At 42.9% G+C, this 13,601-nt stretch overlaps 2 protein-coding genes across 5 annotated transcripts in view; both read right to left on the minus strand.

Moving 5' to 3' along the window:
- LOC147444934 (lanC-like protein GCL2) overlaps positions 1 to 13,601 on the minus strand; it is a 73,188-nt gene that overhangs the window by 40,734 nt on the left and 18,853 nt on the right. For 2 of the 4 annotated variants that reach the window (XM_086527438.1, XM_086527436.1), the window contains exons 2-5: positions 2,863 to 3,140; positions 2,421 to 2,766; positions 2,134 to 2,295; positions 1,909 to 2,044 (exon numbers count right to left, since the gene is read on the minus strand). The exons of the other annotated variants lie outside the window; for them this stretch is intronic. In XM_086527438.1, coding sequence (XP_086383564.1) covers positions 1,964 to 2,044; positions 2,134 to 2,295; positions 2,421 to 2,766; positions 2,863 to 3,140 — 867 coding nt within the window. In that variant the 3' untranslated portion in view covers positions 1,909 to 1,963. Of the gene's footprint in view, positions 1 to 1,908; positions 2,045 to 2,133; positions 2,296 to 2,420; positions 2,767 to 2,862; positions 3,141 to 13,601 lie in introns of those variants that run through there. 4 annotated transcript variants of the gene reach the window in all.
- Positions 1,380 to 1,954, minus strand: LOC147444935 (uncharacterized; the record flags this gene model as incomplete). Its single annotated transcript, XM_086527659.1, has 1 exon — positions 1,380 to 1,954. A coding segment is annotated over one exon (357 nt), but the record flags the coding sequence as incomplete, so codon positions are not given.

The following is a 13,601-nucleotide window of genomic DNA, read 5'->3' on the forward strand; positions in this document are numbered from 1 at the left end:
ACAAGACGATCACCCTTCAACATAGAGGCAAAACTCATGTTTTGGATGTAAAGCTCAAAGGGGAGTCTGTAATTAAAAATCATCTTTCTATGTACTTGATCTTTGCACGTGATGTTTATCTGTGTTAGATAAAGAAAGGTCAGCATTTTTGCGAGAGTTTAATGACTGTTTTTCTGATTCATTACCGTCTCAATTGCCGCCAGAGAGGCCTGAGGACCATGCGATAGATTTGGTGCCAGGCTGTAGCCCACCAAACAGACCTTCCTACAGGTTAGTGCGACGCAACAGAAAGAGATTATGGGTCAGGTAGAGGAGCTTTTAGAGAAGGGGCTAATTCAACCTAATTCTTTACCTTTCTGCTCTCCAGTTCTTTTAGTACAGAAGAAGGATGGCTCTTGGCACATGTGTATTGATTACCGTGCCTTGAACAAGAATATCATCAAGAACAGGTTTCCTATCCCAAGGATTGATGATATTCTTGACCGTTTAGAGGGTGCTGCAATTTTCAGCAGGATAGACCTTAAGAGTGGGTACCATCCGATTTGTATAAGGCCAGAGGATGTGCACAAGACTAAGTTCTTAGTGATGCCATTTGGTCTTACAAATGCTCCTTCCACGTTCAATAGAATGATGGACCGGATTTTCCACTGGCGTCAGAAGTTTGTTGGCATTCTTCGACGACATCATAGTCTACTCGAAGAATGAAGAGGAGCATAGACGTCACTTGACCATTGTGTTCAAAGAGCTGCGCAATCACAAGTTACTTGTCAATCCTAAGAAAAGTGAATTCTTCCTCGAAGAGATCTACTTTCTTGGCTACATAGTGTCAAAAGATGGTGTCCGAATGGATCCCAAAAAAGTTGAAGCTATTAAGACATGGCCAGACTTGAAGATTGTGCACGATGTCCGAAGCTTCTTAGGATTATGCTCGTACTATAGAAGGTTTATCAGGAATTTTGCAAAGATAGCTTCACCCCTTCACGCTTTGCAAAAGAAAGAGGTCACTTTCAGATGGACCCAAAGAGAGATTTCAGCTTTCAGTTTCTTAAAGGAAAAGTTGACTTCAGATCCCGTGATTGTTTTACCAAATCTCAGGAAGTCATTTGTGGTCCAGTGTGACGCGTGTGACAATAGCATCGGAGCAGTGCTAATGCAAGATGGTCGGGTCAAGGTGGAAAGGTACGTAGTGTACGGTACGGTTTAGGTACGTACGGAACGTACTTCCGTACTGAACCAACCTTTAGGTACGTACCATTTGTAAAAAAAGACAATTACAGTAAATTTAAGTTCACAGACCTTTCAAAATTCAGCCTCATTAACAATGCAATGCTTAAAATGAACATATTGATCAAAAAACTTAATGACTCAAGATTCAATACTCAATGAGAAAACCAATGACCATAAATCATAAAACCAAATAACAACTACAAACATCATGTCCATGGCATCAGCCAGAAGTCGGCATATACCATACAAACTGAATCAAGAACCAAAACAAAGTACTGTGAAATACTACAATACCATAATAACAATAAAAGTCTGCTGCAGCCTGTCCTCAAAAGCATGCAGTCACCAATGTGCACTAAGACGTGCGGCCTCAAAAGTCTGTGTCAGATGCGGAAGATGAATCGTCGGTAGAGAGCAAGCCCCCATCATCAAGGACATTGCCCTCCTCATCAAACTCAGGGTCAGGCTCAGCATATGTCAACTCTGGTACAAGCACCTCTGCACCACAAGCCTCCTCAGACATATCAGCAATCTCTGCATGGATGAGCCGGACAGCTTCATTCGCTCGCCTGCGAATGGATCGAATAGGAAGCTTCCCCCTGCGAATACTCTCTCGTCTCACAGTGTCTGGATCTCCTCCCACCGTGCGTAGAGGAAGAAGGCTAAGAGCTCGTGCACGTGATCTAGTCACACAATGATCCACGCTCTCGAGCTCTCTATGCAGCTCTCTGAGAATCTACTCCTGCTCATCTCTAATCTGTCGGTCCACCTCCTCTGGTCTAGGATCATCTACCATTTTCAGCTCTGTCGCATCAACCTGTTGAAGAGTAAAATAAAGTTAAACTGACTTATTTATGGCATATGCTTGCAGGTTGAGTTTACAATGGCCAACATTAAGATAATTACCTGTTTGGGTTGCCCCAAAGAATGGTAACTCCGCACGAGCCTCATGTTGGCTCTGCAATACACCAACTTCTCCAACTGAGAAGTGCTAAGGCGATTTCGAATCTTCGTGTGTATGAGAGAGTAAGCACTCCAATTGCGCTCACATGCTCCAGCCGAGCAATCCTGCTCAGTGCTCAAGCAAGAGCGCAATCATCAACAAGAGAGTGACAAGTGTCAAGTAATATAAAGATGAAGTTCGAAGTTTAAAATGATATATACAATGTAATCATGGATGGCAGTTTCCTAACCTGAGAAAGGATACGAAGAGCAATGCGTGAGAGGTTGGGAAGACCAACTCTCCCATACGAGTGCCACCACGTCAAAGGATACTTTGTGGCTTCCTTCCTCAAAGAAACTGCTCTTGTGAAAGAAGCGCCAATGCCATTCATGTAGTTGGTGAATTCCTTGTCTATCCCAAGCTGATCATCCTCTGAAAACATGAGCCCAACATACTCTGATTGTTTTGTGCTAAGCAAGGTATCACTCCATAGCTCTGGCAACCTGTAGAGAGAATGAAGCATGGCAGCCATCGCATATATGGTACGGCTCATGAAAGTCCAGCGGCTCTCAACACATCCCAATAAATCTGATCGGCTGAAATATCAAAACAACTTGTCAATACAAGTTAACTGTAATAACTTAGACTTGATGGTTAAAACAGACAACCATTAGATCATGAGGAACCCTTACCGATCAATAGTCAACAGATCGCATTTGGAAACGTAGTCTTTCATCTGCATAAACAGATGATAGACTAGTCCCAAGGTCGATCCCTCCATATCCGTCAATCGAAGGAGGACGTAGACTGACTTGAGTGCCACTAAAAGAGCGTGCACTTCCTGCCAAAAGCTCTCATCAAGGATCCGCCTTTGCAAGTATTTTGTAGATTCATCCTGCGATCTTGACATGCCTCGCCATTTTGGATCCACCACTGTCTGTAGTAGTGGATCTCTAAGTTTGTAGAGCCTCTGTAAAACCAAGTAAATGTAGGCAAACCTGATATATATATATATATATATATATATACACACACACACACATATATATATATATATATACATATATATACATATATATATATATATATATATATATATATATATATATATATATATATACATATATATACATATATATATATATATATATATATATATACATATATATACATATATATACATATATATATATATATATATATATATATATATATATATATATATATATATATATATATATATATACATATACATATACACATATATATATACATATGCATATATACATATGCATATACATATATATATATATACATATGCATATACATATATACATATATGTATACATATACATATATATGTATACATATACATATACATGTATATATATATGTATATATATATGTATATATATATATATATGTATATACCTATACACACACATATATATATATATACATATATATATATATATATATATATATATACATACATGGTTTTTGAAGGTCGAACCATATCCAAAGTACTATGGCTGCGGAAGATAGCAAGAGCCTGATATTTCTTGAGAAAGAATGTGGTGACCTTGACTACATCTGCAACTATGGGCTGCACCCATGAAAGTTTGCCAATATCCTCCATGAGCAAATCCAAACAATGTGCAGCACATGGAGTCCACACTATGCCAGGAAACTGTTGCTCCACCATAAATCCCATTGCCTTGCAATTAGCTGCATTATCTGTCACCACATGCACAACATTCTCCTTGCCAACCTCCTCTATGGCTGTTTTGATGTGACCAAAAATAAACTCAGCCGCCGTGATCTTTTCCCTTGCTTTTCCTGCATCCACAGCACGCAAGAAATAGGTGCCCAAAGCAGAAGACACAAGGATATTGATTATGTGTCGTCTGCATATGTCTGCCCAACCATCTGAGATAATGGTGCATCCAAACTCCTTCCATCCAACTTTCACAGGCGTAAGTGCCTTGTCAATTAAGGTCTTTTGTTCATCTAACATAGTGGTGCGCATCTTTGTGTAATCAAGACCTGTCCATGTCTTAGTAGGCCCCACCTGTGCAATGGCTTTTACCATTCTTTTCCACTGATCTGTGCGCAAAACATTGAAAGATATGTTGCACTCAGTAAGAGTGCGACATATCTCCATCTCTGCCACCCTCTGACGATCTTTCACCCAAGCCTGAGAAGAGATGCGACTAGGCAAAGTGGTCTGCGTTGGTGTTTCAGATGTACCTTTTTCACGTGGCAAGGAATCCTCACCTTCACCACCAACACGTGCTCTCTTCCTGGAAGTAGGGGGTTGCATGGAAGCCGAACCTCCTCCAACCTTTGTCTCCGCACCTAAAGACTTTAGCTCTCCAACAAAAGCATCATGTAAAGCATCCTGTGTGCTGGGAGCACCTCTCAAAACAGGAGCACCAACAAGAAAATACTCTTGAATAAACTGCTCCCTCAAAGGTGGTGGTATTTTCTCACATGCACCAATTTGATCAGTGCACCCGATGCCTGTTAAGTGCTTTTTGACTCGCGTAATAGTGCTGGTGTATTGGTCCCCACAATACTTGCATTGCCATAAGCGTGTGCTAGAACCTTGCTGAGAAGTGGTCGTGATGATGCTCAAAACATTGGTGTGGAGCGACCAGTTGGGGTTGGTTTTACGCTGCATAATGAATCCTGCACATTGCAAATGCAAAAGAGTGCACACACGAGGAGTACGGAGTGCGAGAAGAGTACGGAGTGCATGGTGGTAGAAGCAGTACCTTTTCACGCGCGTAGCTCGGCTCTGTAGGACTCTGTGCACTGCTCTGCAGACTTCTCTGTAACAGAACAAAGACTCTTTTGCTACAGTGGTCAATTAAAAAAGCCTAAGGCTTCTTCCCCTTCACACTAATAAGCCTAACTGGAAGCGCTCCCTAGCGGAATTTGTTTGAGCAGAAAACGCCCAAAAAAAAAGAAATATGTCGTACAGTACGTACTGTACCGTACCATACGGAATGGTACCGTATGTACATACGGATTCTACCCTGGGTCGGATAGTAGCTTATGAGAGCAGAATCTTGCAAGGGCCAAAAAAGACTATACAAATCTATGAGAAAGAGCTATTGGCCGTGATTCATACGCTCTCTAGCTGGAAGCACTACCTGTTAGGTGTTGGTTTTGTTGTCCAAACAGATCATCAGACCTGCTATACTTCTTGACACAGTCACAGTTATCTGAAAATCATATGCGATGGGCAAACATTCTTTCTATGTTCTACCTCCAGATTATGCATGTGGAACGCGAGAAGAATGTCGCGGCTGATGCGTTATCAAGGAAGCCACAAATTTCAGCTGTGTCAATTCCTTATCGTCATGAGTTGGATGACATGAAGGAAAGTATGCTACTGATGAAGATTTTGCAAGGATCTTTGAACAATTGCAAGATGGGCAACATCATGAGCACTACCTCCTCAAAGACAGTTTTATGATGATGCATGTAGGACTTTGTGTCACTAGGCCATTGCGGCATAAGGTCACGATAGAAAGTCATGTCCCACCATATGCAGGGCATCGTGGTATTAATGTGATAGTTAAAGCAGTTGCTGATCGTCACCGTCGTGAACTATTGTTTTTACCTGGTGATTGAGGACTTTTGCGATTTGAAAAGGCAAGGTTGAAGAAAATGAAGGGCAAGGACGGATTGTTTCCGAAGAAGCTCAGCATGCGTTACGATGGGCCTTTTCATGTGCTTGATAAGATCAACGATGTGCTTATAGGCTGAAATTGCTTGACAAGGTTGCATAGGTACGTACGTACCTTACCTTTCGTACGGTACAATAAGGTACGTAAGGTACGGTACCGTACGGTGCTACACTTTTTAAAAAAAACGAAAGTGCAGCGTTAGTGTGCGGACCTAGAACGCGAGCCGATTTGTGGCCTTTTGGTGGTCTAGAATGCTAATAGGCTAATAGCCCAAGGCTGTATGCCTTATACTCACTGCACGTAACTTTCCAGAAAGCAACAGAGACTGCAGAGACTGCAAAGAAGTTCACAGACAAAACGAGTTCGCAATGTCCTTGATGATGGGGGCATGCTCTCTACCAACAATTCATCTTCAGCATCTGACACAGACTTTTGAGACTATAGGCATGCCGTCTAATAGCCTATGTGCATGCTTTGGAGAGCAATAGACTTTTAATGTGTTTAATTATTTTGTTTCAATTTGTATGGCATATACAATGCCGGATTGTGGCTGATGCCATAGACATTATGCTTGTAGTTGAGTTTGGACCATTGTACCTGTGTTTCATTGTTTTGTTTTAGTTTGTATGGGATTTACAGTGCCGGCTTTTGGCTGACGCCAGAGACAGTATGCTTGTAGTTGAACTTCGTTTTATGATTTATCATTGAGGCTTGAGGCATTTGAGTTTTATGTCCAATAGTCAATATGTTCATTTTCAGCATTGTAATTTGTAATGTAAATTTGTTTATGAATCTATGGGTTTTTCACTAAAACATGAGTTTTTTACAAATGGTACGTACCTATTACGTACCTAAAAGGTGGTTCAGTACCGAAGTACATTCCGTACGTACCTAAAACATGCCGTACACTACGTACCTTTCCACCTTGTTGCCTAACACTTCGAAGATTCATAATGCGTTTCACGTGAGTCTTCTAAGACCCTTCGTGGGTGATGTGACGGAAGATATGCCAGATGAGGACTAGCCAAAAGTTGAGGAACTTGATGAAATTTTGGTTCCTGAGCAGATTTTGGAACATAAGGAAAGAAAAGTGAAGGGACAAGTTGCAAGACGCTATTTGGTGAAGCTCAAGAACTATCCACTTATGGATGCAAAGTGGATGGAAGAGCATGAACTGTAAGTCACCAAATGTATTGCAGCTTTACCTTGAGGCCTTTGGGTTACAGCCAACGTATGCCCCAACACAATGTGTGCAAAGGAGGGGTAATGACAGAGCTTGTACATCAAATATACATATGGATTCAATGTAATAGAAGTGTGCATTGCTCTTTAAGTGTTAAACTATAATGTTCACTTCTATCATAGATGGAAATGACAAAAGTATGATGGTCTCATTAAGTCATTTGTATCTATGTCTGATCATCTTTCTTGCGGTGTCACGTGACACATCCAACCCTATGTGTCTGTGGACAAACTACACCACAACAGGGTTCAGTCAGTTCAGTCAAGTTTAGATTAGCAGTGATCTGGCACTTTTGTAAGTCTATTCGTAGACCGTGCATGCCCAGTCACTTAGCATAGATGCATATCCTCCGGTTGCACACAGCATGATCATCGGAATTCCCATCAGAATCCATTAGCATCAATTAGGGGAATTTTCCAGTGCATTTAGCCTATTTTCCTATTTTTGGTTATTTTCACTTATTATTTTTAAGTGACTTTCCAACAAAAGTAGGTAGGGCATTTTGCTAAGTTAATATATAAGCAAACCCAAGTTAGCACTTTCTGGCAGAAGAGGTAGCAGGAGCTTCCCGCTCAACAGGCAACTTCTCAGCAGTAACCCCCCTCAACAGTAGACCCTCGCCATCTACTCCTTCCCTTTGGCGTTTCTTCCCAGCAAGCCATCGCCTACAAGTCCTCTTGCCTAGCGTTTTCCAACCTCAACAGATACATCCCAGCCAGCGTTTTTCAGCCTTGACAAAAACGCCAGTATCGCTTGCAGATTCAGCATTTTTTCAGCCTTGTCAAAAACGCCAGCTCAACAGTAGCAAAAACGCAGAATTCAGCAGTTGGATTCTCGCAGTTTTCAGCCTATGACTCGGTAGCAGATCAGCCCCTAGACGGTTGCAGATGTTCCCCCATTTTCAACCATAAAAACGCAACCAAAACAGTCATTTTCAGCCACCGAAACAGTCCCGAAAAACAGCAGATAGAAGACTACAGATTTCAGCCATCGAGTCGTCGTCGTCATCACCGTCGTCATCATCGGCATAGTCCCATTGCATTAGTCCATTGCATACGCATTGTACACCTTTGTGCAATCAAAGTAGACCACTCTCGCCGACGAGAGTGGGGCCTTCGGAGGAGGGTTTTACAACCTCTCGAGTGTCGTATCTCTTCTCTCTCCTTCTCTCAGTCTCATTCACTTGCACGCACAATATCCACTCACTTTGTTCGTGATCATAGCACTCTACAAGACGGAAGGCTCTCTCCTTCCCTAAGAACTAAAAGGAACCTTGGGCAATAAAGATCACTAATCTTGAGAAAAAACAACATTCATTTCGCTGCACCTTACATTGGTATCAGAGCTTTGGAAGTGTTCTGCATTACTCAAGGAAAGAACCACAAGAACCACAAGAATTTTTTTGCTTGTTGCGATCGCATGAACCCAAGTTTACTTGGGTGTGGCGATTCCTAATCGTGTTTTGTTGAAGAGTGACAATAATCCCAAGAAAGAAGGGCTTGTCCAGCCTCCCCTTGTGTCTCTTTTCACTCATTGAGAGCGGGCCGTGCACTTAGCGGCGTGCACTTAGCGGCCAGCCAATCGACGTGAGGTGGGAAAAAGCAACCTTGGTGTGAGTGCAAGGCCGCCAAGGGGTGCGCCCGCAGAAAAGGGTAGAACTCGGGTGAAGAGAAGATTCTTCTCCAACGCGATTTGCAAACGAAAGAAAACCTCAAGAACCCCAAGAACCCAAGACCCTCAAGACTCAAGAACCTCAAGAACCCAAGATTCTCACGAATCAAGGACCCCAAGAACCTCAAGACCCTCAAGACCCCAAGTTCCTCGCGAGCTTAAGACCCCAAGATCATAGTGCATGGTCGTCACCCGAAGCGGAATGGATACTTCGCATACAGGTGATGAGCATGAGAGAGGCGACGAAGACTCGTTCCCACCCGGAGATGATCTCTTCAACCCTCCCCCTACGCTATCTACGCCAAACCCTATGGAGGCAGTGGTCAAGCAGATGATGGCCATGATGGATAGACAAGAAGCAAATCGCCTTGCTCTTGCCGCAAAACAAGAAGAAAATCGACTTGCTTTCGAACGCGAGCGCGATGAACGAGAGTCTCAAAGGGAGATTCGTCATCAAGAATTTATTTCCCACATCCTAGCCTCGAAGACCGAACCACCCAAAGATCGTGAGAGTTCGTCAAGTGGCGCAAGCCACGACGCGGATTCCAACCATCCAGTTGCAGAAAAGTTGACTTTCAATAAGTATGACGGTAAGATGGATGCTACAGTTATTCATTCTTGGTTGCATCAATTTAATGCTTATTTTGCGACAACTAAAAAGACGGGAAATAGCAAAGTTTTGACGGCAGCTATGTACCTTGCCGGTGATGCCATCAATTGGTACCACGCATGGCAAGAGGCACAGCTAGCCGCACACCTAGAGGCAGCCGACGATTTCACGTCCCTCTCTTTTAGTTGGGCTGATTTCCAAGACAAGCTCAAGGCACGGTTTATGCCACCTCAGTACCTTGCACGATTGAAGGAAGATTGGCGCGCTCTCAAGCAAAATGGTATGCCGGTTATGTCTTTTTCTAATCGTGTTTTGCGGCTAGGTACCCAGTTACGCATGTCAGATGATGAGCGCAAAGAGGCTTTTCTCTTTGGATTGGACGAGTATATCAAGTACGATGTCGAGGTATTCGATCCAATCGATCTCAACAAGGCGGTAGCGATTGCTCTCGCACAGGAGATGAAGCACAACAAGGGAAAGCCTAAGGAGAACAAGACTTCCACAAGTACCTCGCAGACTTCTCAGAACCTGCAGAACGGTAAGAACGGTAAGAATGGTAAGAATGATAACTCTTCGAACCAATCTTCCAACAGTATCTCATCAAAGAATTCTTCCAATGAATCTAAGGATAAGGCTAACACAACTGCTAAACCTAAGCTTACTCTAGATGAAAAGGTAGCACAAGGAATTGTAGAAGGTTACATCACTTCGGAAGAACAAAGCACGTACTCTAAGGACGGTCGTCGTTTTCATTGTCACATTAAGGGTCACATAAAAAGAACATGTCCTAAGCTTGAATCGAATGAATCTAAAGAACCCACAGCACCCACTACATCTGTCAATGCAATGAATGATACCACAGGTGTGCCCAAAGTTTCTCACGACCCTCCCATTGATGATTCTCTCATTAAATGTTATGGTCGTACGTCGGGGCACCGTTTTGTCATATTGTTTGACCCAGGTAGTATGCATGATGTGATCAGTTCCTCTCTTATTGAGAGAGCCCGCCTCGAAGTTAGTAAGAGATCTCCTATCGAGGTCTTTGGCTTTCGTCCCGGTATGGACGCTCTCATCACAGAAGAGTGCCTTGATGTGTTGTTTGCAATTCAACGGACTGCCTTCACTAGAAGATTTGTTGTTTCTCCTCTCTCAGGATGTGATATGATTTTGGGCATTCGATGGTTTCGTGAGACTAACGCTCTCATTGATTTTGAGGCTAACACTTTAACTCTCAATGCCAAAAGTGATTCTCCTACTGTCTTTCATGGAGTGGACATTGCTCCTTCTCCATCTCTCATTGCTAATATGCAAGACAAGGTTGAAAGGATTCGAGATAAGGAGACTCTTTCAGTTCTTTTTCTCCACCGCATGACACACAAGATTTGCATGATTATGAGAAGCATGATGATTTGATGGATAATGATTTGCATGATGATTTGGATGAAAAAGACAAGCATTATGAATTGCATGAAGATGATGTGATTGTTCACAAGGATGATGAGTTAGTGGATGCTTTTCCTAGCACAGCTAACCTCGTTGTAGATTCGATCAATCACCAAGAATCGATCTTGGCTTTCGAGTCGAGGTCCACAGATCCCCCACAAGACGATTCGATAGATCCCGAAGAAGCGATCTTGGCTCTCGAGCCTTGGTCCAAAGAACCATCACAGAAAGTATTGTGTGTTCGCATGATTGATACGCACGCATTGTTCGAGTGTTTCATTTGTGAACGTTTTCTGTATTTTAATCAGCATCGTTATGTGATCCCTTTTCCTAGGCATGACATATTGTATGTTGAGCACGTTTCTCTCATGGATGAGCACGAATGTATGCGGATTGTTCATGAAAAGCTGAAAAGTTTGTATGTAAGGAAGTCACATTCCATGTCTCTTCCTTGGCATGACACAGTTTCCGAAAGATCACATGATAGTATGAGCACCAAGCATAGGCATTTCCATTGTGATTTGCCACAGTTGATTGATTTCGATCAAACAGAAAAGATTCGATCGCATTGTTTGCATGTGTTTGATGAACGGGTTGTCACGCCGTCTCTATGTTCATCTACATTGCATACACAGTCTTTAGAGAAGACAATATTTTTTTCCTTCACTTTACATGGAATAGGTATGTTCATGGTTTTGTGTTGGAGATGGTTTCAGGAATTTTCAGCTATGGAGATTCTTGAAGACAAAGGAAGCATGACTCTAGACGAAGTTGAAGCAAGGAAGGAGCCACAGAAGACTTTGTGTCGCTTTCAGCGCGGCCCAAAGAAGCAAGCGTTGCAGACCTTTATGAAGTTCAAGTACCGCACGACCCATACATCACAGTGGGCCGGCGAAGAGTCCCTTCCAGGATTCCGGATGCTGTTAGCGATCTCCCTCGACGCCATACAGTTCGGCACCAATACTTCACTTTGAAAAGGAGGGGATGTCACGTGACACATTTAACCCTATCTGTCCGTGGACAAGCTACACCACAGCAGGGTTCAGTCAGTTCAGTCAAGTTTAGATTAGCAGTGATCTGGCACTTTTGTGAGTCTATTCGTAGACCGTGCATGCCCAATCACTTAGCATAGATGCATATCCTCCGGTTGCACACAGCATGATCATCGGAATTCCCATTAAAATCCATTAGCATCAATTAGGGGAATTTTCCAATGCATTTAGCCTATTTTCCTATTTTTCGTTATTTTCACTTATTATTTTTAAGTGACTTTCCAACAAAAGTAGGTAGGGCAATTTTGCTAAGTTAATATATAAGCAAACCCAAGTTAGCACTTTCTGGCAGAAGAGGCAGCAGGAGCTTCCCGCTCAACAGGCAACTTCTCAGCAGTACCCCCCCTCAGCAGTAGACCCTCGCCATCCACTCCTTCCCTTTGGCGTTTCCTCCCAGCAAGCCATCGCCTACAAGTCCTCTTGCCTGGCGTTTTCCAACCTCAGCAAATACATCCCAACCAGCGTTTTTCAGCCTTGACAAAAACGCCAGCATCACTTGCAGATTCAGAGTTTTTTCAGCCTTGTCAAAAACGCCAGCTCAACAGTAGCAAAAACGCAGAATTCAGCAGTTGGATTCTCACAGTTTTCAGCCTATGACTCAGTAGCAGATCAACCCCTAGACGGTTGCAGATGTTCCCCGATTTTCAGCCATAAAAACGCAGTCAAAACAGTCATTTTCAGCCACCGAAACAGTCCCGAAAAACAGCAGATAGAAGACTACAGATTTCAGCCATCGAGTCGTCGTCGTCGTCATCGGCATAGTCCCATTGCATCAATCCATTGCATACGCATTGTACACCTTTGTGCAATCAAAGTAGACCACTCTCGCCGACGAGAGTGGGGCCTTCAGAGGAGGGTTTTACAACCTCTCGGGTGTCGTATCTCTTCTCTCTCCTTCTCTCAGTCTCATTCACTTGCACGCACAATATTCACTCACTTTGTTCGTGATCATAGCACTCTACAAGACGGAAGGCTCTCTCCTTCCCTAAGAACTAAAAGGAACCTTGAGCAATAAAGATCACTAATCTTGAGAAAAAACAACATTCATTCCGCTGCACCTTACATGCCGATACATGCGATTAATAAAAGAGTGCTGACAACACAAGATCATCAATGGCATGTATTTAAGGTATGCAATCGAGGACGTTTGCGATGTCAAGAGGGGGGTATGTCACGAGGACGGGCAACTACTAATCTTAGTTGTTGGTCTCTTTCCGATGATTTTCACTTTGAGACCCTCTTTTTGAAGTTGCAAATGGTCGGACATTGCATGGCCAGTGTGAAACGGTAGTTTCACCTGCAAACGGAAAGTTGGTCAACACTCGAATTCGAGTAGTAAAAGGGTGTATAGGTCAAAGTCATTTAGGTCCCCTCGCCGCACTTAACAAGTTGGTGGATACTAACTCAATAAAGCCACAGTGCCAAGGTGGGGTCACCAAGAGAAAATCACTCGAGAACTGGGCTACATTGCATTTTTGGACGTGGTCCCAGTGGTGACAGATGGTCAAATGACCAGTGAGAGTCCAATGGAAGCATCTCCTAAAATTTAGAGAATTGCTATTTTGGGCCATGAAATCTGTTCGCGTCATTAGCTCAAGAATGACAAGAGGAACATTTTATTACTATGCCGCTAAGTCAACTGAGCAACCAGTTGAGATATTTTTAGACCGGAAAGTACAAAACGGGAAAACCATGCATGAGTGCCACTTGGCAC

This window comes from Adiantum capillus-veneris, chromosome 13 (genome assembly GCF_014529385.1).
Source record: "Adiantum capillus-veneris isolate H3 chromosome 13, ASM1452938v2, whole genome shotgun sequence".
Lineage (NCBI taxonomy): Eukaryota > Viridiplantae > Streptophyta > Polypodiopsida > Polypodiales > Pteridaceae > Adiantum > Adiantum capillus-veneris.